The 26,875-nt window shown below is 40.2% G+C and overlaps 1 protein-coding gene across 3 annotated transcripts; it reads right to left on the bottom strand.

Moving 5' to 3' along the window:
• Positions 1 to 9,603: 9,603 nt before the first annotated feature.
• cdca2 (cell division cycle associated 2) lies at positions 9,604 to 25,550 on the bottom strand. Of its 3 annotated transcripts, none has more exons than XM_022755027.1 (15): positions 25,485 to 25,550; positions 24,749 to 24,941; positions 24,270 to 24,406; positions 21,772 to 21,937; positions 21,234 to 21,388; positions 20,641 to 20,781; positions 17,854 to 17,983; positions 16,396 to 16,724; positions 15,384 to 15,435; positions 15,205 to 15,279; positions 14,503 to 14,633; positions 14,201 to 14,266; positions 13,873 to 13,944; positions 11,447 to 11,621; positions 9,604 to 11,305 (listed from the first exon to the last, which is right to left on the bottom strand). In XM_022755027.1, the coding sequence occupies exons 2-15, from the start codon at positions 24,939 to 24,941 to the stop codon at positions 10,374 to 10,376; spliced, it is 2,754 nt and encodes a 917-aa protein (XP_022610748.1). In that variant the 5' UTR covers positions 25,485 to 25,550; the 3' UTR covers positions 9,604 to 10,373. The 3 variants fall into 3 exon arrangements, with proteins under 3 accessions (XP_022610748.1, XP_022610755.1, XP_022610762.1); XM_022755034.1 differs by having other exon boundaries at positions 14,201 to 14,263; XM_022755041.1 differs by lacking the exons at positions 24,270 to 24,406; positions 24,749 to 24,941; positions 25,485 to 25,550 and adding an exon at positions 22,243 to 22,343.
• Positions 25,551 to 26,875: the final 1,325 nt, after the last annotated feature.

Genomic DNA, 26,875 nt, shown 5'->3' with positions numbered 1-26,875 from the left:
AAACCACCAAGAAACCAGACAAGTTCAGACAGTGAAGAAGAAAGCAGGCAGTGTACACACGCTCAAAATACTGTGCTCGATACAATGAAAGTGGAGGCGATAAGATGGGAAGGAGGATAATTAAAAGACAGTGATAGCCATGGCCATGCCTTTTAGTCACTATTTGTTCCGGTTGTTTCTTGTGTTCACCCTGGTTAAGTAGCATCAAAGCATTTTTTCCGAAGAGTGAAAAAGTTCATCTGTGACTAAACAACTGCACTACAGAGGATTTTTTGCTTTCACACAACAAACAGCAACTATATCACATGATGCCTTGTTTGGCTGTTTGGTATCCAGACCTCCCACATTACAGGCTCCTTCCCAAGTCCAGGCTTTGGAGTATAGCGATCTGCAGTGTTTGCAGAGCAGGATGCACCACAGACAACAATGCAGCCTGCAGGACTCTCACACACACGCACACATTCCTGTGGGCATGGTGTTGGGGTGGGGTGGGGGGTGGCTTAACCTCTGGAGCTCAGCAGGCTTTGTCTAATTCTCCCCCACCCTCCCCACCTCCATGTTACCCCCACCTTTTTTTTTTTCTTTTTTTTTTTTTTTACCAAGTGCTCACTTACTTACACAACAAGATTTTCTCACATCAGAACATGAAGACCTCCTTAATCAATTCCATTAAGAGTCAGGAGTAAGATTTATGTCGAAAAGGATATGTTGGTTAATGGGCGAGTGATCACAAATGATGTGTGATTCCTTGATTTCATCAATATGAGCCATGCAATATATATTAAAAGCCATTCAGGTCACAGTCATTTATATTAATGATACCACTTTCAGATTACTGCAGGGTAATGGGGGCAAAAAAGTGTACATTCCCATGAGTGATGAGCCCTCCACGGTCGTCCTAAATTGCATTACAGAGGCAGTAATGATCAGTGTTGTTATTATGTAAACTGTGGTGAATCAGTTATTCATTCAATATGGTTCTTAATTGAATAATTAGATTCTTGTCTGTGTAAAGATATGCATGTTTGTCTTCCCCTGTGCTAGCAAGAGGCAACAGATGGAGCATGTTATGTAATGATATTGATGTAAATTAAAATCACAGATTATCCTGAGAGACATGTAACAATGTGACATGCTTATATATATATCATACTGAAGGTGATGAATACCCTCAGTCCATTTGGATAACAGTATCTAGCCCAGGTGACAGTGACAGAGGGCTTGCTGTGTTTTTCATATGGAGAAAGACAACAGAAACTGCTACTGAGAGTGATGATTATATCATGTCTCATCCATCCAGGCTTCCCTCATACACATTTCCTGCCTGGAAACAAGCATCTACAGGGGCGGAGTATTGGGTAAACACTTGTCAAATCAGATTTTCTGCCTATTTATGTATGGGTTACATATTAACCACTTTATAGTCTGACGTAAATCTCAAAGGGGGAACATTTTAATAGATTTTTAATTATACTGATGGTTCTTTGCCTTGTGTAGTTTGTCTTCAAACTCTGGCATATGCACATTTTGAATTTTCATACACAGGAAAATTACACAGTCTACCTGCACACCGGACCAATATACACTACATGTCAGTATTTTTGAACTAATTACAAATATTTATACATATTTTTTTATCATGACATTTGGTGATATTGTCAGTCAGTTGTCTGTCCACGACTTTTTCAAGAAATGTTGTGAAGACATTTATGGTCCCCAGCAGATACATCGTACTGCCTTTGGTGATCTCTGCTTTCCTCCAGCTTCATCATGATGTTCTTAGGTGAAACGTCTTGAATAGTATCTTGGGAATCTCCTGACTTTTCCGTTAGCTCTAGCAGCACCACCGGGTCAACAAGACCAAGAGTCTCGAAAACAGTGGCAGTGTGCACAGCTCTAAATCCTGAGCGATCGGGTGCACGGTCGTAGCTGACTCGACAAGATGAATAAAATAACAGCACCCACAGTTAAATAGTCTTATTATTTAACATGGGACAAGTGAATACACAAATGCATTTCAGCTATAAGCAATCATCAGCGCCAATGCTAATGGTGGTGCTATGTGAAAAGTCGAGGAATCACCAAAGCTATTACAATTCATCAAGTTCAAGTTCTGCAGCAATCCATTAAATAGTTGTTAAGATATTTCAGTCTGGACCAAAGTGGTGGACCAACCGACCGATCCATTCCTAGAGCCACGATTTTAGGGTTAGAGTTTAGCAAGACAAAGAGTCTTCATGCTACTGGCTCAGTGAGGCTGTGCTTTCAACCAGGTTAGACACAGCCCCTTCAGACACAGCAGGGCTTTGAACCCTGTGCGAATGTCACCATGCTAACAATGACAACGCAGAAAGTATAATGTTTATCATGATCATCATTTCACTCAAACCACAAATGTCAGGATGCTCATGTAGTCTAGTGGTTAAGGCACATACCACATAACTGTATAATCTAAATAAAGTCAGGGAATCACCGAACCATATATATCTCTATCATATTTAACAGCAACCCAAACTTGACCAAACTTGAGGAACAACTCACTGACACTGCTGTCCCTACAGTTATGTAAAAAAAATATGAATGTAACTTTAAGCTCTAATCTTCATGACAACAGCAAGTCACAGGCAGTCCACACAGAGGCTGCCACAGAGCTCCAGTGCCAGTGAACTTCCCTCTTTGAGGTCATCAGTCCAAGTAATTCAACTTAACCCTGCAATAGCAGACACTCCAGTCTGGCCCTGAGGCAGTGAGTCCTTCCCTGACCCACAGAATCACAACATCCCCTTTTACTAAAGCGGGGGCCTGGAAGTCATCATTGATACTGGCAACACACAGGGAGCACTGAGGTCATCAATAATGACTCCATTTACTTAACACCAACCCAAACACCTGCTCATTTATCATGGCTGACACATGTCAGCCTGGCCCATTTCTCACTGAGGAGCCGGCCAGCCACTGCAGATCTTGATCAGGTCACTTTGGCTCTGAGAGGGCTCTAGTGAGTAGATTAATACACAAAAGACATACAGAGTTAAGTGCAAATAGTTAAACAGTCATGCTTGTAGCATAACTGGCTTTTCATTGCAACATCCGAGACTCTGCCAAGAAATTGTGCATGGATTTTAGGAATTCAGAATACTTTGATTATACTTGGTAAGTTAAGTGTTTCTGATGTTCGTTGCATTTTGCATTTGTTCACTAATTATTTTATCATAGGATTCTGTCCCATTTAAACATTAGTACGTGTAAAAGTTTGTCTGTTCTTGTGCTAAAACATCTCAGGAGAAAGACACTGAACTGTTACACTGTACCATATACATTATCATTTACATTTAGTCATTCGGCGGATACTTTTATCCAAAGCAACTTAACAAGTGAGAGACATCACTAAAGCTTAGGTGCAGTAGGAGACCTTGGTGTAAGTACTGCATCTACTTAATAAGTGCAAGGAGATCAAGTAAAGAAGGAAACTGGAGGAAAAAGGAAAGGAAAAAAATGAGAGAAGGAACATCATGAATGCAGATACTTCTACACAAGGACACAGGCACTCATGGTTTGATGAGAATGAAAATGGTGTGAATCATATGCTTTGGTCTGTGGAGCCACCTGCAACTCAACTGAGCACCTATAGGAGAGCTTGTGGTGGACCTCCACATACTGTAACTAAAGCCTTTCCACTACAGAAACTTAGCAAAACATGACCCAATATGTGACCATAGTCGCACGTTCTGCATCTGTTTCCACTGCGGTCGGGACGATATAGTGTTACTAATTCTGTTCTCTGCTTTCAGGACGAGTTCCTGGAACTAAAATTTACTACGGCATTTTCATCAACAAAAATGCTTTAAATATTAATAAATTTAAAGAATGAATTGAGACTCTTGATGTTGGCTTTTCCTGTACTTGTAATGTTACATTAAAAATGTATCATTTATATCCCATACAGAAATGCAACATATGACATATATGTGCCTTTATCAAGATGTTGCCATATATATCACCTATAAGAGGATATATTATTATTATCACATATATACTGTACATCCTCTAGATATATAAATATATAAGTTTATAACATATATGAAATAATGGTAAAATTTGTATATAGACATATCAAAAATGTCTATATGATAGATTTTTAGATGGTATGACATGACATGTTTTCACATGCTAATATATACTAATAAGTGACTAAGAGCTGAGGCTCATGGGGAAGTCATTTTGCAAGTATTTGATCATAAACCAAAGCAGTGGACAAAAACGTTTGACCCACAGGTTGGACCAGATGAAAAGTCAGGGGATCACTTATGCTATTACAAATCATCCTGAGGGAAACGAGATTGTCTGTAATTTCATGATAATCAATCCAGTAACTGTCAAGACATTTCACTCATGGTGGTGCTACAGGAAACGTCAGGGGACCAAAGTCAGTAGTTTTCATCCTCTGGGGACTCTGAATACTAAAAATTTCATGGCAATCCATCCAACAGTTGAGATATTCAGCCAGGAATGTGAACAAGCTGCAGGAAAACTGACAGACTGACGAAATCCCTTTTTTAGCTGTTAGAGTGTCTAAAAGATATTCAGCATGTTTATCTATTTATTCTGTTCCTGTAAATTACAAAATAAATGTTTTTTTTTTAAATGTAAAGATTCCTTGTTTATGGGTGTAACTTTTTTTTTTTTTTTTTCTTCACCAGGACCGAGTTTGTTGCAGTTCTTAAACCAAATCTCTGAGGGCCCTTTGCAGAACAAGTAGTAGCTTCCTTCAGTGGCCTTCAGCTCGATGCTCACAGAGTAGAACACAGAGTTGAAGATAGAGCTTCCTCAGGGACTTCTTCAAGAAACTGTTCTTGTCTTCCACACGGCCTGTTTTCCCTGGACACACAGTGTTGATGATGTTGGCTCAGCTGACTCTGCCGCCAAGGTCTAGTGTGTCTCAAGTAGACAAGATGTTGATACATCTGAGCATTTATGGTGGAAGTCTGCAGTGCACAAGTTTGTTCTTTTTTATGTTTCTTTTTCCTCATACCTACTTCTAAAGGGAGTGGGCCTGGAACATTTCCCAGCATGCAACAGGCAGCGGGGAGAGAACACCCTGGACAGCTGGTCACTGGTCCACAACACAGTTACACAACACACAGATAAACGGATAGCTCATATCCACGCCCAGAGGGAATACATGATTCAGGAATGTGGAGGAAACTCATATGAACATGAATTCAAACCCCACAGGACGTCTCTGATGCACCACTTTCTCATTATGTTTTATACACTTTCAGTCTCTCTCTGTGGATATAAAAAGGATAATAATTATATTGAGCTTTAATAATAAAACTGGTGATGAAAAACACAAAATCAATTCTGATCACATAGCCTACAATTTAATTGTTATTAAGAGAAAAAAAATCAGTTGGGAACATGATGCATTTAATCCTAGATAGAGCCTCCTTTTCAATAGCTCAGAAGATTGATTCTTTTCATGTTTTTCTTTTTTATTGTAGAAAATTAGATAATAGATCATTAGATTCATGGTTATTTTCTGTAAAGTTGATTTCTTGAGTGAAACATCTGCTGTCCTCCTACTTTAGCTCACCATCAGACTATTTTAATAAAGTCCAAGTTTCCTACAAATATGAGATGTTGCTCAAACAGAGACATTAATCTAATCGTTTGTTTCAGGATGAGTAAATATGTTGGAAGAGTTAACATCCAAGCTTTTCCTCATGTGAAGACCAAGTTTTCCACATTGTATCCGTGAGGAGTAACTCAGGTTCGGACATGCCCAGGAGTGGTGGAGATTTGCTCAGGTATGTTACTGGGCAGATGTCTGTGTCCTCTGTTCCACTGACAGGCGTTTGCCCTTTGGCCTCTAGTTTCACTCTGACTGTATCTTTAAGTATGGGATGTGATTATTCTTACATTTGAATATAATCCTTGTTTTTTTATAATGTACCTATTAGTGAATGTCTGTTGAAATTTCCCTTTTCAAATGAAATACAACCCTTTTAAAGATTTAATATATCATTGTCCAATTAATCATATTACATTCATACAGTACGCACATCATTTTCGTATACAATTAAGACTGTGGTCAAGATAATTAGGATCCTCCACATAGCTGCAGTGTTGTTAGTCTTAGTGTAAAAAAAAAAAATCCAATTTACCATAAATCCTGTTGCTTCCTGACACAAACAGGATGTTGCTAGTTGTCTCCTTTTCCTCCTCTGGCCTCTTCATGTGTTTACAGATAAAGCAGAAACATGGAGACAGTGACAGCGCTTTGTAAAAACACAAAGTGGCTTCACAGTAAGAGTTCTCTTATTCTCTTTATTTATAGCTCAATTAAATAATTCCTCCAAGACTAAGAATATATTTCGGAAGAAAATTGTGTTAATCCCTTCAGTAGATTTCCAGATGTTTTGTAGAACATATGCCAAGCAGCACTGAAGCTGTTCTGCAGGCTCAAAGTGGAAGAGCACTTTACTAAAACTTGTTGGTTCTTCCTTTAATCTGAGCAATATGATTTTATCAGAGCGATTTCATTCACCTGCATGACTGTGCCTTAACAGAGGGGAGAAGGATCAAAATTAATGCAGCAGAGCCAAACATCTTGACTTTTTTTTATCTAACACATTCTTCTTTGTCAAAACCTGCCTCCAGTGTTACCTACAATGCCTGTCTGTCTGATGACTGTCATTTGGTCAGAGGTGTTTTCTATCTAGAGACGAGGAGTGGGCTGCAGAGGTCTGGTGAACTCACTTCTTACTAACTCCACACCTCCAGATTCTTTTCATTTGCAAACTTGGAAGTCTTCAGCCCGAACCAGTGCTGAGGCAATTTATCAGACACAGCTCCCTCTGGAGCCACAAAAGGCTTTATACAACTTTATACTCCCAAACACATGTGAGGCAGACTTTATAATTCCCTAAATGCAGGTTCAACTAAGGCAAGGTAACAGGGATAAAGACTGACAATAATCTTGCTTATTGATAGTATATAAATGTCCATCCATCCTGTGAGGGTCACAGGAGTTAATCCCAGCTGACACAGGGTGAGGGTGGGGTTAAACCCTGGACAGGTCGCCAGTTTATCACAGGAGAAAGTTCCTGTATTTGGAGAACATACTAACTCCACACCGAAGCAGGGTTCAAACCCAGAACCTTCTTGCTGCGAGGTGTTAACAGTGTTAACCACTACACCATGGTTTATAAATGTATTAATGTTAAATACCACACATACTGTAGCACGTCTTGTAAAAAGCAGTTCACTATACATTTATTCAAAGCTCTTTACAGCAGTGTTGGAGGTATTGTATTGGAGGTCTGCAGCATTGAAGGCTAAATGAAAATATCTATTAAGCCAAATCCAAAAAGCTTGAGTTTTGTGTATAGAATGACTATATCCAAAATACAATGTACAGAAAAACAAAAATTTAATAAATATTGCTGCTACAAGGTTGAATAACTCTCAATGAAGATGTTTACCGTCTGAAAACTCACCTGCACTGGCAATCTTGATCATTGAAATCATGGATTTATTTTTTTGGTATAAGCAAGAAAAGATTAAAGAAAGAAAAACAACAACCGTTACAAATGACTCTGTGATAATGAGAGCTGCAACAACCTGTCCAGTAATCAATTAATCGATCTACAGAAAATTAGTCAGCAGCTATATTGAACTGTTGGTTTGAAGACATCACCTTGGAATTGAATCAATTAAGTGACAAAATAATCTGCAGATTAATCTGTGAAGAAAATAATTGTTAGTTGCAGTGATGAGACACCCACAGAAAAGCTGTAGCTGTAGCATGCAGACACGGTGGCACAGCAAACCAAACAGAGAAGCTAGAGGGTCTCTTGTTGTTGTCCTGCCTTTGTTTTGTTGCCCTCCTCCTGCTGTCTTCAGCTCCATAGGAGAGCTGTGCAGGGCTTACAGAGTGCGCCTCTCAGCATCAATAATAGAGGGCTCACAGCACAGAGCACAGAAAGGACTGAGGCAGCGGGACAACTTAATACCATTCAGCTACTAATTAACTAATTGAAAGACGAAAGTCTCTAAATCTGGAAGTACAAATAACTCATTATGCCTCTTTGTGTCTGTACAGAAAGTGCTCATCTGTTTTAAAATGAGGCGTAAAATCAAGTGTACAGTGAGTGTGAAATCTTGTGGCTCAGCCCTATATTTGTCAATGAGATCAATGCTCTCTTATTACTGACAGCCACCACAACCCATAAAGACCTGATTTGTTGTTGTCTCTTTGACTGTTTTTTTTGTGTGTGGAGGAATTGTAGGTCGTGAGTCGAGTCCATAAAGTCAATCACACGAAGCTGTAAAATGAGATGTTACCCACATTCATAAGGGCCTGGAGTAGAGGAAGACAGGGAGAAGAGGGAAAAGATATAGAGTCAGGGAGCTTCAGTGGAAAGAAATGGACTCCATTTTTGTAAGTCCTCCTCTCCAGCTGTCAGCCCGCTCCCTATCCCATGGGGGGTTGCCACGGTGATAGGAGGCCACATGTCTTGGGGGCGTCGTTTTGGTCAAAGGACCCCATTGTTCTTGTGTTAAGCCGTCTTCAGTATGCCCGTCTGCCAGGGACAGGGGACTCGGCTTCACACCCCTCTCTCGTCACACACACACACACACACACACACACACACACACACACACACACACACACACACTCTCCCGCCCACTCACACTCAGAAAAAACACCCCACACCCACTTCTATAGAGGTGCAGTAGTTTGGCTGCGCACTTAAGATGTTCCCAATTAAGTTTTAAAATCAGACAAGGGAAGAGCACAGTCATAGGACGAGCAGCATAACATGATGCAGTGGGAAGAAACACACAAGCCTTAAGGGCTCAGCAGTAGCACACAAGAAATGCTTTTCACACAAATGAATGTGCTTCTAAATTATTCCCTCTTCCGCGTGAGATAACATCAGTTCTTGTGACTTCTTTTATCTCCTCATAATTGATTAAGTTGACAGCTGAATAACTAGCTATGTGCAACTCCCGACAGCCGCCACCAGATGGCAGCGTGGCCCCACTGCGTCTGCACAGCACTGCATTACTGGCTTTGTGATTCTGTCCATCCCTCTTCCATGGGAATAAAGAAGAGACCTTGGCGCACACACACACTAGGAGTCACAAACCTCTGGTGTCCTTCAGCCAAGTTAACTCTGACTTGATGTAAAAGGAGGGAGTCAATTACCCAGTGATGGATAGATTACGGCCATGCATCATTCTGGAAGCCAATTTTCCTATGTGAACTGAATCTGAAACTCAATTTGTTACTGCTCTCTTCGTTCCTTCCCGACAGATGGATGGAGCCAGTAAAGAGGGGCTGATTTGAATCTGTAACTGGTGGAATCTGAGGTTAGAGGTCAATTTACTTCCAGACATTTGGCTGTGTTCAAAATGTAGATCAGGATAGTAATTTATGCAGCGATTCACTCAGTTATGGCCAAAGGTTCTGGTTAATGTGAAAGGAAAGCTGCTGTAACTGGAACTGAAGCGACCACACAGCTGGAACATCACATTTGTGGAGATAGCGGCTGTTTTATTATCTGGATGAATTCTTATCCAATGAGTCTTAATCATCTGTTTAAATGAACACAGCTTGGTGTGATGGAACGCAACCAAAGTATTTATTTTATCAGTCTAGCAAGGTACACATTTCTGGAAACCCATTGAGAACATCAACTCATATTTAACTTGATGCAATGTATGGCTATCACTATTAATTATCAGCAGGGTATTAAGACCATCCATTAAAAGTTCAGATACCACAATGAGACAGGGACGTCTTCTGACATCTTTCTGTATGTCAACAGTATCAATGGTCACTGGAAGAAGAAAAAAACAAAACAAACTCCAGCTGCCACAAATAAAGAGAATTATTTGAGCCTATTAAGTTGATTTCTGTGTGTGAGGCAGATTCACTCTCCCCTCCCCCAGCCATCCCCATCCATCCACAAAGAGTAGATATTGATTTGGAGATGCTCGATCCAGTGACTTTGGAGAGGGAGACTGAAGATGCACTGTGATTACCAGCTGAGTGGTTGGATATTGATTAGGAGGTGGTCAACAGACACGACTGGGCTCTCAGTGTGTATTGACTAACTTGGTTACCTCGTGGAATCTGGCAAGAAATTATCGGTCAGCTCTAATAATTCAGGCAGAACAAAAGCATTAAGGTTTTAGATAATGTTAAGCAATCAGCTCCTTCGTTGAAAAATCATTCCATTTAATTTTAAGAAAACAGGCTGGTTAGGCATGTATGACAGAGTGATGAACGCATCACTTATCTCCCTTTAATCTCAGTTCATTCAAATAAACACAGTCTCCCATCTGATCAATTTACAGTCTCATGAAGCATCGTCTTGTGTCTCCTCAGAGACTGAAGGTTGGACGGGTGGAGCAGCACTGAGCCGCCGGCCCCGGGTCCTCCTGCGGGCCTCTTTGACAGAGTCAGGAGAGGTCCGAGGCAGCCAGGCAAGACCTGCACTGCTGTTGCTGTTGCTCTGGTTCCTCAGACTGCGGCGTACAGAGCGCTGCCCTCTAGTGGCGACAGGTTTGAACACATCTTCAAAATTAAAGTCAGCTTGCCAGGGGGCCAGGTCCAAATGAGCTACTCCCTCCTCTCCCTGGCTGTCTGAGCTCGACCTGCTCTTGTTTTCATGATCGCTCATTGCTTGGTCTCCCTGTCCGTTTTGCTCCACCTCATGGCTCTTTTGATGCTCCTCCACCTGGTCCCCCTGCTCCTGTAGGGCTGGGCTGTTTACAGAGCTCCTCCTGCTCTGTTTGGCTTTCCTTTTTGTTACCTCTGCTGGCAGATTCAAAGTGTAGTCGAGTTCTTCTCCTGGAGATGGGCAGACATTCAGACCAGCATGACATTCTGATTTCCTGTCTGAGTCTGTGCTTGGTGTACTGGCATTAAGTTCAATGGCAACACCTCCCTGTTCAGGTACAGTGTGGTTCAGCTGGGTTTCTCTTGATGCCTCAAGCTTTGTAGTGGTTTGGTCTTCACAGTGCTCCTCTGTCTTTCCTTCAGTCTGGTCCTGAGGCTCCTCTCTGAGCAGGTCACAGTCGCCAACACTGACCTTCCTTTTCAGTCTTCTCCCTCTGACCCTCTGCCCTGACAGCCTCCTGCCTCTCCCTGTGGTGCTTTCTGTACTGGAGTTGGGACATGTGACTGAATTTTCTAAAGGATTTTCCAAGGCGTGTGTCACAGTGAGGTCACCTGTCATTTGAGTGTCGTTATCCATTTCAGGGTTCATCTGGGTCTCTGGATTTGTGGCTGTTGGAAGAAATGAGAGACACACTGATGACCATAGTTTTTGAAGTGTTGCAAATTATGGAAAACTGTATATAGGAGAAGAAATACAGGGATTACAACATGTTTCCCTCCCAACAGCAAAGAAACAAAGTTTGTTATTGCCTTCATGTTCTGTGCAGCTCATGGAGGGAGTCTGCTGTGCTGCTGGAGACTGACTGATGAAGGACAGTTTCTCGGTGATGGGACTCAGGGTGGGGTTCTTGGAGGCGTATTCCCTAGAGCCATACAGGGAGCGGTCCACGTCCCTGTTCCACCGACGTGCAGCTGTGGAGGTCACCTGTGGAAACAATCTGCATCATGAGCACGTCTCTACTCTTTCTACTGAAAATGTTTTATTAGCTGGTGATATGATGGAGTGTACAGCTAATCAACAGTACACTGGTTATCAGTGAATGAGATTATACTGAACTGATTCTTATCATCGTCAACAAATGAGTAAACAATGTTAGTTCTTAGAGCCCGACCAATTTATTGGCCTATCACAGATATATCGGTATCGGTGTATGTATTCTCCGACATGCGCCGATATGAAAAACTTTATTAAGAAGCAATAATGCAGTGGAAATACTCGGGTCAAGTCAAGTTATATAGGCGGCATTTTATGTATATTTGATCCTTTGTTTTCATTTAAGTTAAATATATATATATATATATATATATATATATAAAATATACATATTTGTTGTTATGTTTTTTATTTATAGTCATTTTATTTAATTCCCAGTGAAGTTTACCATTTTAGTGCTCTGATGTCATTTTGGACAATAAAATTTATTGTTAAATTGTAAAATATCCTGCTTTCATTACATATCTTTTTCACAACCGTTTATATATATATATATATATATATATATATTTACTCCCTAATATATTGGGCTCTATTATTTATAGTGAGAGTTTTGGTGGGTAATTGGAGAAGTGCTGTTGTCAGAGGTCAGGGATTGCTGAATAAATTATTAATAACAATATATTTATGATATCACATAAACAACACAACAGTAAATAAAACTATTTCATTTAAGGGATTTACTTCTCTATGGGAGCCAAGGTGACTTTATACTGCACAGGCTATTGGGAAATTTCTCCTTTTTGGTTTGTCCTCTAATAATTTAAGTCTCATCTGAATGACACCTTTGCTTTAATTAAATTTCATCAGCTCTGCAACCAAACCAAATGTGTTTGGTTAATCTGATGGATAGGTATCCATTTAGACTGATACACAGCCCTGATGGAGCACCTGAATGTACGAAGAAAAAAAGAAAAACCACAAAAGCTGTTAGAAGAGGCAGACACTACAAGCCCAGTAAATTGACTGTTGTAATGTGAGCCACAGTCAAGATAGCAACAGCTATCAAGACTGCAGACTGCCTTCAAATAACTGGTTTGATGCATTGGGGAATGTACTGTCAACCACGAACTACCTCATATTAATCTTGTCCAAATGGGCTTCAAAACCCAAGTCTGGTGATATTCTCTAGTGTTATTATTGTCAACAAATTTCATAAAAACAGTAAAACCAGGAGTGAATGTACTGTGTGTGCATCCAAAACCTGATTCATCTTATTCCTCTGTGCCATGGAGCTTCAGTGTTGAAAAACTACTACAAACACATTGGTGAGCCACACCATCGTACTGAGAGACATGTTCCTTCATTATGACGCAACTAAAGTACCCATGTTCATTATGATGATGAACATGATGTCCATGAATCGTAGAGTTAATCCTACATGCTCCATTGTGGAGCTGTAAACACTCACTAGTGCATCAAATCAGCCACTGAAAATAAAAAAATAAAAAAAATAAAAATCTAGGAATTCACCATTTACCTCTGTCAGAGTTACTGGCCCTGTTCTGACCTGGTATTAACATCTGTCTCAGGTGATCTGATCACAAGTTGTCAGCTCTAAGTAGAGGTGTGAACACACACATTGAGGACATATTTGAGATCTGATCACTCAGGCCACATTCTTTTAGCAGTGTGAACACAAATGTGTCCTGGCCACATTGACACACTACTGATGTCCTCTCCAAGTCTAATTAGTCCCAACTGTTTCATGGCTTTTTAAATTTTTTTTTTTTTTTTTAATGATGTTTACATCTTCAGTAGGAATGAATGGCTCAGGCCTGAGAGCCACTCAGATGGACACACACTTTGGTTTGGGCCTTTTCACAGGATTTCATGACAATAACAAAAACACTAAATAGAACATATCAGCAGCCTTGTCCTTTAACATGACTACATGGGTCATAATAAAACAGCAGGCTCCCGACCCATGCACCACGTGGCACATTGTTATGATTTACTTTAATATTTCATTATGACCATGTGAAAAATAAGATAAATCTGCAGTGGTGTAGGAACATGTAAACGTACATACACATAGATCCTTTCCTTAACTCAGACAAAGTAAGTTGTAGTCAGAATGTGCAGCCATCAGCCCCCGACTGCCTCCCAGAAAGACAGGTCTACAGATCCCCGGGTGAAGTGGTGTAAAGAGAAATCAAACGAGCAGACTCCGCCAACTCACCTTCATCTTCCCGGCGGCCGACTTGGCAGCAGAGCGTGTCGACCTCTTCGCAGGTTCATTCTCCTCTGGTTGCTGGGGGAGCAAAGAGTTGGCATAAGGATATGTTACATAGAGGATGTCTGTGCCACACTCTCACACACTCACGCACACACACACACAAAGTGGATATCCTCAGATTTGATTAAGTTCAGATCCAGTGGAATTAAACAGTAGATTAGATAGGAGCATGTTATGACCCTTAAATTATTGAGAAAGACAATCCTTGTCTGGTAAAATGATATTTCTGCAAGTGAGATCAAGCTGAGAGCAGTTTGTGGTAAGAGCAGACCTTTCTCTTTCGACTGCTGGAGCGAGCTGGAGCCTCACCGGTAGATTCATGCTCTGGTTCTTGCTGCTAAGACAGAAGTTTAGAAGTTTTTGGTGCATAAAATGGAAATTTCACAGTATGAGGTTCTATAGAGAATAGAAATAATTACTTTGGAAATATTAACAGCAGTACGGTAACAGCAGAAATGGTAAGCTGCGTGTCGCTAAAAATATATCTTAATATATACAGTATATCTTAAATGACCACATTGACCATTGACCTATCCATGAAAATAGTTTAAAAAAAAAAAAATGAGGGCAGACCTTTTTCCTTCGGTTGCTGGATCTGGCTGGAACTGGGGCTGGAGCTTCAGGTTGCTTTTCATTTTCAGGCAAGGAGGCAGGCTCATCCAGGACGTCCATGATGGAGGTTGTGCTGGGTTTAATCTCAGACTCTGAGGAAAAATACAGGATTAACAGTTTGTGACTTAACCTGTAGGTAACATTATTAAACTATTAAACTAAGTGTAACTGAATCAAAATGATAAAAGTATGGTACTCCCTTGATTCTTGCAAAATGTGGTTTACCGTATTTATCATTTTAACCACCACTATCCCCGTTTCTACACTTGCTGACTGGCAACGGGCTTTTTTCCTTACGCTGACCTCTAGATGAGAAACCTGAGCTGTTTGAGCTACACGGTGTGATGTCCCCTCTGCTTAGTTGCAAGTTAAGCCACTCTCTACATGACTGACTTTACAGATACTCCCAGTTCCATTTTGTGTTTGTTTTGATCATTTTGTTGTAAATAAATTAGTTTGTTACTTTGTATACCTGTGTCTCCCATTTTTTGTTGCAGTCTAAGAGCTTGGCTGTAACAATGCTACAAATTTGAATGTCATTACTGATAAGCCTTATAACTCAACACTCCTGGATTTGTCAGGAGACAGGACGAGACAGAGAAGGGGCGAAGGGATGAAGTTAAGTGACAATGAAAAGAAAAAAACATCAAGAAGGCATTTCACCTGTTTCTCTCAGAGAAATAGCCTCCTCATGGAAAGCAGTGTTTAAGTTCAACGGCTGGGAGTCCCACATATATTCTGAAATTTGAACATGCAGGAAGAGCTGTTATCATACAGAGTTTAATTACATTTTATGGGAGACAATAAACTGTAACTCTCATGGTGAAACTGTAATAACCAACCTGCACCACTTGTCACTGCAGAGTCAATCTCCTCCATTGAGGGGAAAACAATCTAGGACCAGAAAATAAAGAAAAACAATGTTGCTTAGTGATGATGAATTCAACATGTGAAATCTAAAGATAGTGGCTCATATCCTGGTTCTTCTCAGTCACGTATAATTATCAACAATACAACTTATAGATACTGTATATTCAATAACTTACAAGTATACTAAGAGAAAAAACTGCATTGGCTAAACAAAAACCACAAAACATAGATACATGTGTCAGGACTACTAACAAACATCTAATTTGCTGTAGTTTCCTGGATGTTTGTGGCTGTGTGCTGCCTGACTGTCCAGGTTATCTCTGTGTAAACGTTCAATGTTGTATCCATTAGGGCTGGGACGATTATCCGATGTAATCGACGTTGTCGATTATAAAAATTATTTGACGTGGAATTTTAGTGTCGACGCGTCGTGTAAAACCACACAGGGTAAATGTTCATAGAACAAACCCGGAACTTTCTAATGGGACCGTTTATATCCATCGTCTTTGGTTTACCCGGATACAAGCGCAGCGCAAGGGCTGGGACAACGCGGTGACGTAATTGAAGTCATTGACTACGTGAATGATTTGCGTCTGTGTAATCTATTTGAACAACATGGCGGCGTCTACCAGCAGTACGACGGAGCGTGTGGAGCAACACGCGGCAAAAAAGGCTCGCACACGGTCCTCCAAAGTTTGGGAATACTTTAATCTTGACACCTACAGTGCGGTAGTCTGCAGACTCTGCAAAGTGCATCTTCAATTGTGTGTGTTGGACAGGGCAAATTGTTATATTAAATGAATAAATGGAAAATAATTGCAATAAAATTACTGTTAGGTTAATAAAAAAATAATCGTTAGATTAGTCGAATAATCGAAAAAATAATCGCTAGATTAATCGTTTAAAGAATAATCGTTTGGGACAGCCCTAGTATCCATTATTTTTTTTAATGTTCAATCAAAACAATCCCGGCGTCTTGTCTACCTTTCCAACCGTCTCCTCACTGTCCTCTCCCACAAGCTGCATTCTGCAGCGGCGAGGCATTGCAAGTGTTGGGGAGGCACCAAACATGGTGGGGCTGCTGAGGTCTGGCTGAGCTTGCGGGGTCTGGGATTCACTCCTCTGTGGCGTCTTGAGCAATGAGCGCAGCTGTAAGCCCTGACCTGGTGTGGGTGCTCGAGCCGGTGTGCCCCCCTTCTGTAGTGGGGTGCTGGGGGGCAGGTTCTTATCAAAGAACTCAGGAGAGAGCGGACCTCCAAAGCGCACCCTCTTTTTCTTCTTAACTGAGGACATTCCAGTGGAGTCATCCTCCCCTGCACAGAAAAGAAAACCTTGATTGCACAACTAAGCCATTTATTCATTTATGTAGAGGCACAAAGTAGAGTTTCTATACTATAAACTCTTAAGACTGTAGACATGGTGCTTGGTGTTTCATTAATAATTAGTAAAACTCCCAAACATCTCACAAAAGTTATGAAAGTTAAATCAACATAGATCTAAGGTTTTAAGGTATTTTCATGCCAATTAGACAAGAAAATAGTAAAAGACACAAGTCATTTCTTGGTTTATTTTTTACATAATTTCTTAAATTCACCTTTTAAAAGGCACCGGCATATAACTTAATACCTGAGGGTTTCATTCAAATTTCCTAGAGCACTGTGTAAAGACATAATTTGGCCCAAAGGCTGAAAAGTCAAAGACAGATTTTTGAAATTCTTCAAATCTCTGGTGGATGAACTGTTTTGGTGTTTGAAATGGGTTTACCAAAGTCTTCCTAAAAGATGAAATGTACGATAAATGCATAAAATTAATCTTGGTCATATAACTCTTTTATTGTCACTTTACTTTCACCATATGTTAGAGGGACTGAGATAAAATTGGACTGAATAATTACTTCCTATTCCATATCAAACATGATGTGATGCGTGCAAACGAAAAATGAGCATTACAACACATTCCCATCGCTGCTTTGTAAAACTGCTGCAACAACTTCAGTAGCTATAAACGTTTGCTCCATTTTTCAAGCCTCTCCAGTCGACTGAATAAAAACTGCAGTGTTTCTAAGGTAACAGGGAGGTCCTAAGGATTTCCTGAGTTCCACAGAGAGTTGATGGACTGATGGGCTGAGTTGCATACGATCTCACAAGAAAGAGGATTGGAAAGTGAAGAGCCTACAGTTCTAAACCATATTTCTATGCTGTATTAGCAGAAAGATATTGAAAGATCACAAAAACATTGCATTGACACTACCTAAAAAGACATAAGGTGTTCTCCAACATGGAAAACTCAAAAGGTTGTTGGTGAATTTCCTCTCTACAAATACAACTTGGACACTCTCCCGGTACGGAGCCTGGATACACAGCATCTAGCCTAGCCTCAAAAGCTAAAGCAGATAAAAGTCCAGTTACTCTAACACGGCCACAGAGAACAGTGTGTGTTTACCTGTAGGCTTCGTCTCCAGCAGAGAAGGGACAGAGGGGATGTAGACGGGGGAGGCAGGGTGAGCTGGAGAAGCTACTGCAGGATCATCAGGTGGCGGTTGGCTGGGGCTTTGTAGTTCAAAGGCACCATCCTGTTGACAGAGAATTCATTAGCTCCCACATTCTGTTGGACTGTAGGTTGAGGAGCTTCAAAAAACAGGTTGTTACGCAGAGGAAGTGTCACTGAAATATATCTGATACCAGCATCTATTTTTTGTTCCGATACCATTTTTTTCCGTTAGCGATACCGATTCCGATACCTGAACTTGCGTACTGGCCGATACCGAGTGTCGGCCTGATACCAATGTGTAAAAAAACATTTAAACAGCTGTATACATCTAACCCTGTATGGATGTGATAACACTGCTGTCATTGTTATATGGCTCAGGTTAAACCCTTTGTAAAACATGAACAAAAACATGAATGCCCATGAATGTATGAATGCACTGTAACTGTGATCACTATGAGCGGTGTCGCACATAGTGATCAACACACTGACCAACTGCTTACATGAATCAAAAAGCTTGAGACAGAGTCATTCCTGTAAAAATACTGTTTAAATCATTTGCTTGCAGTAATCAAATCGTTCACTTACAGTGTTCATCGTGGGTCTTTTCTTACTTGACAACATATGCAAAAAGAATTTTAAAAATTTCACAGCCTACTACTGCAAGATGTCATACACCGAGGATCTCTTCAAACTTGTACAAAGTTTTTGGAGCCACAGTATGTAACCACCATTAGTGACCGTCCCTCCATACTCAACATTACTTCACTGTGTGTGAGTATTTGTGTTTGTGTGTGTGTGTGTGTGTGTGTGTGTGTGTGTGTGTGTGTAGGAACATTAATAAAACAACAATTCTTACACTAGTTGTCTTAACACTGTACTCTAATAATAATTAAATGTTCTTTTCTCATTACAAGGAAAACAAGCACTGTAATTAGTGATAAGTACATAACAGAGAGCTTTTGAAAAATAAAGTGCTTAATTAAAAAAAAAAAAATAGTAGTGAAAAAAGTCTATCTTGAGTTTCCCTTTTTCTTATTTTTTGTTAACTCCATTAACTCCATGTTAACACTCTCTGCCATTTTTATAATAAACAACCAACTGTCTCTCATCTTGTCTCACTGTGTGTGTGTGTGTGTGTGCGCGCGCGCGTGCGTGCGTGCGTGTGTGTGTGCGCGCGCGCATGCACTCAAAATGTAATAAATTCTCAATTTATAGGTTATAGTTCTGGATCCGGATAGGACACCAAACTGGGTCTGGACGGTCCACCTATTAGTGACCTCGTCCAACAGCTACTGTTACGCTTGATTTCTGGGAAAATTGCTGTTTTATTTGGGTGTGAAACTATCAAGTTTATCAATATATTATTTGGTATCGGATTAGTGCATAACCCCTTGTGCTCCAGTAGTTTAGGCAGTATTGGAGAAAGTATACTGTCTGTGAAATGATTTAGTCCATTCATCTAATGAAGCTCACTATAGATGTTTTCGTTGCATTTCTTCCTTGCTAAGGTTTATTTAAAAGGTAAGATTCAACATTTTGGAAAATACACTTATTCACTTTCTTGTTGAGAGTTAGATGAGAGCAGCAATCCCACACCCATGAACTATATCTTTGCCAGGTGCAGTGACTCCTTCATGTTTTGGCATCACCTTGAGGTTACCAAGCAATCTGCAGAGACTCAAGGAAATTACTGTGATGAGTCAAGAAAAAGTTCTAAGACATAACTCCTTGTAAAACCGCAAGTTCCATAGCTCTGTTTGTGTATGGATTAAACAAAAAAGATAAAATGTGTTGATTAATCAGCTTCAGAGGTGCAGGTAGGCTGAATTTTATAACTTTAGACAGAGCCAGGCGAGTCATGTCCCCGTTTTGAAGAAGTGTGTTTCCCAAAATGTCGAGCTGTTCCTTTAAAACAGATCTGCTGACAAAAGAGGAGCTGAAAATGTTACTCTTATCAAGCGAGATAGTGCAAAAACACACATCCTCAGTACTATGGCCTAGCCTAGAGTGCTGCTTTCTCAGTTCATACATTCGTGTCACTTTATCAGATTCCCAGTTCACTCAGTGGAGGTGCACCTGTTTTAAAGTGAAACATTTTGCTTTGCCGACCAGTTTTTCCCACACAGCAATCAGTGCTGACCTCTGACAAATAAACCACTTGTCCTACAGCTGCTTCAAAATAAATGCTTACCAGTGGTCCTCTGGTGGAAAATGTGTTTTCAAAATATACCAATCACAGGAAATGTTCTCTTAATGCACAAATACAGCTCCAATATGGTCAAACAAAAGCAGATCAGATGGCTCAGGCTGTTATATCTTAGATGAAAGCAAGAGCATTAATGTAGCAGGGCAAAAAAACCACAACAATCACAGAGTGCCCTGAACTAAATCTAGTAACATTTTTAGAAATGACACTCCCTGTTGCTAGCATGACCACACATGTTGAGTACTTTCAGGCAAGACAGCTCTTGGTTAAAGGAGGAGATGGTCATAGTTTGGCTCCGCTTGGCGGCACACAATTCATTCAGAAAACTGTGAGCTTCATTAGTTAACGTTGCAAATATCACTACACTTTGGCAGTTTTCTGCTTGAATTCTTACTGAGTCTGGTTGTGCTGTCAATTACACAACAACTCTTAACTGGTTTTAGCTGTGTGTTTTTTTTTCCCATTTTCTCTTTCTCCCATTTTCTCTACACCCCATTTGTGTGTGTGCGTGTGTGTCTGTATTAAGACCAAACCTGTTGTTTCTTAGTGGGGGAACAGCCCTCAAAGTCATCATGTAGGGCTGGGGAAATAAGCACAGCTTGGGCCTCTTCCACAGTCTCTTTGGATGGCAGTGGTTCTTGTGTCAAAACCTGTGTCACTGGTTCGTCAGCCTCCTGTGGACATGATAAAGGAATTCCCGCTGCTTTCATTCTGATGCACTGCACCACAACAGCAAGAACACTTCTCTCATGGGCACAGAATATAATGAATTTGTTAAATTGCTGCTTTAGTGTTTTCAGTGATACAGAATATTTAAAACCTGATATTGCTCTTCACAAAATGCACGCAAAAGCTCCAAGTTCATAAAACCAAAGACAAAAAACATGCATTTGTAAATAAATAAATCTCAATACCCAGGACTTAAAATCAAACTTGGTTTGAGAGTGCTGTTTTTCTCTTCTTTGATGCTTGTAGTCGAAAAGACCTGTCTAGCACTGACATCTACCATTAATAGAAGAGTTAAAAATAATCGGTGGATTCAACGGTAGCCAAGTACAGAGAAGTAAAACCTTTTAGTTAAATTATTTACAGCAGTCAAGTCAGTACATGGTCAGAGTTAGTGTACCTCCTGCTCCTTCAAACTGAAGTGGAGGATAGGAGTGCTGGCCTCTCTAATCTGCACCTCGCAGGCTTCCAGGGGGCCCAGACACCTCCTCTTTTTGGGTGTGGGCATCATCATTGGAGGGTGGTTTTCCTTGCCTCCATCAATGCTGCTCTCATCTAAGAGGAAAAAAGAATACCTATTAAAAAGGAACGTTAGATAAACATTCAAAAACAAAAGGGACTTGGGGACACCTAAGCCAAATAGAAATAAAATATCACACATCAAATAAACATAAATAGCTGGAAAAAGCTTAAAACAAACTTGATCAAAGGAATGGAGATACAGTCTCATTCCAGCAACAAACAGCTCAGAAACTGGCTCATTTAGGAGGCTGACCAAGCTTAAAAGAAATGACTGTTGTCAGAGTCGGGCCTAAACTGTGCTACGCATTAATCCACTGCTTTGAACGGTGCCTCCAGACATCATAAAGAAATCCTACTGGCATAGATCCTCTTCAAGAGATGAAACTATTAATCCTGTGGCAATGAGGCAGCCTCACCAGACAGATAATCTCTTGTCTTGATGCATCCTCCAATGTTTCTGTCCTGCCTTGGCATCGGATCACAGACCTCACTCTCCTCCATATCCATCAGGCTCTGGAAGGAGGCCATCTTCTGCCTCAGTGTGGAAGTGACCCGGGGAGGGAAGGGGCTACTTCTGACACACTGAGAGTTGAGACAGCAAAAAAAAAACAAAACAAAAAAAAAACAACATATATGCTCAGTGATACAGCTTGACAAGTCATACACTTATGAAATTACAGTAGTATTACTGAGAGGCAGCACATATATCTCACACACACACACACACACACACACACACACACACACACACACACAAAATCCAGGAATATTATGGTTAGTAAAGCACCTTGAGAATATTCTGTCATTACCATTCACACAAGAATAAAAGAAATCTTTCCTTCAAGTGAAATATGACTGAAAATGTATCTCTTTAGTATCAGACTCACCACCTGCAGACTGGAGAATTGGTTTTCACGGTGGAAGAAAGGACAAAAAGTCCACAGAAACTTCTTAAACCACTTCTGCAGCATAATACCCTTCTGTGCTGTCCACGATAGACTCACTATGTTCCAAATATGCACAGCTCTGTCATCATCATATGGCTAAATGAAGATAAGACTGAGATCCTCCTAGTTGGCCCAAAAAATAAGAGACCTTGTTCTTGCTAAACTGGGACATCTGGCCTCACAGACATTAACACAAGTAAGAAACCTTGGTGTCATTTTACATTCTGATCTCGATTTTACGGCCCATTTTAATTATTCGGCCAAAACATATTTTATCATTTGTGCAACATTGCAAAGATAAAACCTCTACTGAGCCAACAAGATGCTGAAAAGCTTGTTCATGCTTTTGTTTCTAGTCATTTTGACTAATGTAGCACTCTGTATACTGGCCTACCAAAAAGAAGAAACAAGCATTATTACAATGTCACGTAGTTTGACCTTTCTCTTCACATTGATCTGGTCAAGGCTTGTTTTGGGGTGGGCAAAATATTTGTTTCATCCTGTTTATTCCCTCACACTGAGTTTTAATGACAGAGACGCCACCAGGGAGGCTCCGCTTGCTTTAAAGTAATGCACAGTCTTTTCATTGAGTAATACTGACTAGTGTATTGTATTAAACTATGATATTTCTACTTCAACAAGGATCATTTGACAAAAATTTTATTTAACTGAAGAATTCTCCAAGAGAAAAGTGAACTTGAAAAGTGACATGTACAATTATAATTTCTCAGGTAAACCCATTGTCCTCTAATTATATAATTTAAAAATTAACTGGTCTAGCTCTACTTTGTATTGTTTGATATTACTAAGCGAGGGGTCTGTTGTTTTCTCTGGATTTCATTACATAGTTTTAAATGTGTGCGTACATACTGCTGTACATGAGTGAGGCTGAGTAATGCCCTGCGTATAGATTCAAGTTATTTCTTTATAACAACATATAGTGTATAACATAGGTTAATTAAGCTAAACATTCTGCGACACTCATTGACATGTGGAAATATAAAAATATTCATTTGAGAAGATATAATTGTACAAGTTCTGACCACTTCAGAACAGCCTGTGTGTTGGTGGAGAAATCTTCAGTTAATTTTTTTTTTTTAATTTCATATCCTTGAAGTAGAAATATTTTTTTTTCACATTACATTATTCAGTGAGAATGTGTATTGTGGGCTGCCAAACTTGGATTTTCAGTGTCACAGCAATCCCCTGTACATAATATTGCTTTAGTTAACAGTCACAGCAAGAGGCCCATCACTTCTCTTCTTGTCTGTTCTTTTACTGTATTAGGCTAATGTTGATGCAGACAGCAAGTCTCGATATATACACTTCTTGAGTGTGCTTCACAGACTCTGATCATGGCTGCACACAGCTCAGTGCTATATCTGGACACAATACCAGTAATCTTACATAAGCAACTGTGTGTGAGACAAGTCAGATATTATAGCCTCACTCCCCTCAGGTCAGGCTATGATAATAAATTTACTGAAGCTGACATGATGTAGTACATGTTTTAACAGGGTTTTGTTTACAAAAACCAATTACTATTTTTATACATGATATAATTGCAAACAGAGAGGACACCAGTGCATGTTTCACAGTAAATATTTATTTAATAATTGTTAGGTTAAATAGACTTTAAAAATATCAATATCTTACAGTGTACCTATGCATAAATAAAGTGCGTGTATTTGGTGCTGGATTCAAGGGGCTGAATCAAGAAAAAGTTTTGTTGAAAGCAAGATCAGTATGCATTAAGAATTGTATGTAGTTGAGGCAGTGACAGTCCTTGTGTGTGTCTGACAAAGTATGCTGCGCAGTCACAGACAGTATCAGAAATATAACTCAGCTTTAATATTGATCACACAGGGCTGACCAAAAGCCACACTAACCTGAACATGGCCTCATACTCTGAAATGATGCGACATGGGTGCAAGATTTGCTCAACTGTATCCTGAGTAACATCTCACCTCTGGAGTTAGGTTAGTTGGTGGAGTCTTCATTCTCTGTTGTGCCATGAAGCGGATGAGAGAGTTTGTCTCTGGGGAGCCCCGGACACCGATGCTCGACCGCCGCCTCGCCTTTATTTGTGCTAGACGAGACTTATCTAGAGCAAGAGGGAGAAGAATATGACTTCACTAACACTTAACTGTTGCAATATACAGGGAATATAAACATACTCTCATTTTATGAATCAGTCATGCTGAAGAGTACATCTGTTTCTGTTTTAGTTGTAGTTGTGGCTGTAGTGTGGTTTAATACGCTCATATTTCTTCTTGAATGGTTTGAATCCTTATATTACAGATTATAACAAACCCATCAAGTATTTCTATAGCTTTTCTAATTGTCTCTTCCAGTGGTGACTGCGCACAGCAGAATCAATACAAAGCAAACAACTCTGTCTGATAGTATATGCTGTTTAGCACCAAATAAGAGCCAATTCCCTCACCTCTGCGGTTTGATGATCCTACTGCGGTAAAACTCTGGACAGAGATGCCAAACTGACAAGGTGTGAGCTCTGAGAAATTCAGGGGGGCTGAGTTGCCATTTAAAACAGCAGGGGAGTCCTCTTCAGAGGGGGACAACATTTTCTCCTTTTGGTCTCGCTCAGTGCCAGTGGTGTTCAACTCTACGGTAGCCATCTGCATAGAGTAGATCATATAATTCAAGAGCAGCTGCACCACAAGAACATTTCCATTGTAAACAACAGTTACTAGGTGAAACTTAAGATGGATGACAACAGAGGACCGGTCAGACACTTGTATTCCCATAATATGGCCTACTGTTCTAACACGAGTCAAGCTTGTAGGCTAGTTCAGCGAATAACAATATGAATGAACATTTTGTATGAACAAAACTTCATGCCAGAGTGTTGATGTTGTATTGACTTTAGTTGGATGCTAATATAATTAGCTTAACACCTTCGTTTACATATGAAAACACGGTGAGTTAACTCAAAACGTCCCGCATGTGGTTTATAACAAATGCATTTGTTGAATATGCATAACGAACTGAATGGGTCGAGCACAGCTACAGACACAGAGACTGTCACAGGCGTTACTATCGCTGACTAGCTAGGAATAGGAAAACTAAAGCTAATTGTTTAACGCTTGTTCCTTCATACGGGACGTTAGCACACAGCAGCAACAGTACTGTTGACGAGTGACAGCAAGTTAAACACTTACCTTGTAAATTTAAGGAAAATGACGGGGGCTTCTACTGTTAAAAAATATATATATATATGTAAAAACATATACAGACTATAATGTCATAAAAAGGTCATCCATGCCGCAATACATGTTCTTACAAAATAAAAACGATAAGAAAGGAGCAGCAGAGGACGATTCAAATCACGCTCCACGCCAGAGCCAGCGGCGTATGGATCCCTCCGCGAAAAAACTCTGCCACATTCGTAAACACTCGTACAACTTCAAACCATGCTATATACAATGTAGCCTTGGTTATAGGTGAAAAATATTAAAAAACATCAACGCCCGTTGTAAAAAAAATCGATAATAAGTGAGAAACTGTATCGTTAGAGGGAACTAACTTCCGTATTTTAAGGGCTTGAAAGGGGCCGGAACTCGATTAATATGAATTGGCCAATAGAAATACCAGATAAGAATCCGCGTGGCCTCCCACAGTCAAAGCAGGACAGACAGATAGTTAGCCCCTCCCCCTGCTGTCTCTGAGCTGAAAGACACCGGGAATTTATCCCCACAACCTGTGCACTTGTTCAACCAAGCTACACACCCGTTTCCATTGACCCACAAGACAACAATGTGTTTGGTCAGTCTCCCCTGTTTACCACTCCAACTATCATCCATCGAAACAACCTTTACTCAGAAATAAAACAAAGTGTCAATGAGGTAATACATCTCTGGGGCCTTAGGCCTATACATAGTTAATATTAAGTTCAGAGGGGACTCTTTTTATGGAGATTCACATACTCCTCAGCTCTTGGATCTAGTGTAGCGGACTATGCAATTGCTGACATGGATCCTTCAATATTATATAGTATACATATGATTCACTGTCAGACAATCCCCCTTTTCAGACCAAATAAATGTGTTCTTTAAACTGCCAGGTCAAATGAGTGACACAAAAAGGAGCCAAGTAAACTGTATAAATCAAAGTCTGCTTACAGATGGGCCCGCACAGTGGAGACAAATTAATCATGGCCTAAAACTCACCTGATCTGATGAATGACATATCAATACATGACAAACAAAGCCACTGATGATATCAATATGATATTTCAGAGTCAAAAAAATAACTTAAAAAATATGTCAAATTGATTCAGATCAATATATTTTAAAAGAAAAATTCCAAACATTAAAAGAAACAATCAAAGACAGACATTAAATACTAAACCCTCCCTTGATTTTCCAGTTACTTGGGAAGAGTTAACCAAACAGATTAAATCTGTCTGCCCAAGAAAAAGCCCGCAGTCCAGACAGCATTAAAAATTAAATGCTCAAATGCACCACCCCAGAGACGCAGAGGGTCTCTGGGGGGCTGCAGAGACAAAGTTGCTCAGTATTGCTTGGATGTTTTCCTGACAACTGGTGTAAAG

Source organism: Seriola dumerili, unplaced genomic scaffold (genome assembly GCF_002260705.1).
Source record: "Seriola dumerili isolate Sdu_G_001 unplaced genomic scaffold, Sdu_1.0 BDQW01000017.1, whole genome shotgun sequence".
NCBI lineage: Eukaryota > Metazoa > Chordata > Actinopteri > Carangiformes > Carangidae > Seriola > Seriola dumerili.
This window is presented reverse-complemented; position numbering and strand designations above follow the sequence as displayed.

What these genes read in the sequence shown, in the direction of transcription:
- cdca2 (XM_022755027.1), bottom strand. Translation starts at nt 24,941, where the DNA reads ATGGCTACCGTAGAGTTGAACACCACTGGCACTGAGCGAGACCAAAAG. An exon ending in CAACTAACCTAACTCCAGAG is followed by an intron (nt 21,938 to 24,269) that starts GTGAGATGTTAC and finishes CTCAACTCTCAG; the next exon opens with TGTGTCAGAAGTAGCCCCTT. An exon ending in TCAGTTTGAAGGAGCAGGAG is followed by an intron (nt 20,782 to 21,233) that starts GTACACTAACTC and finishes TCATGTCCACAG; the next exon opens with GAGGCTGACGAACCAGTGAC.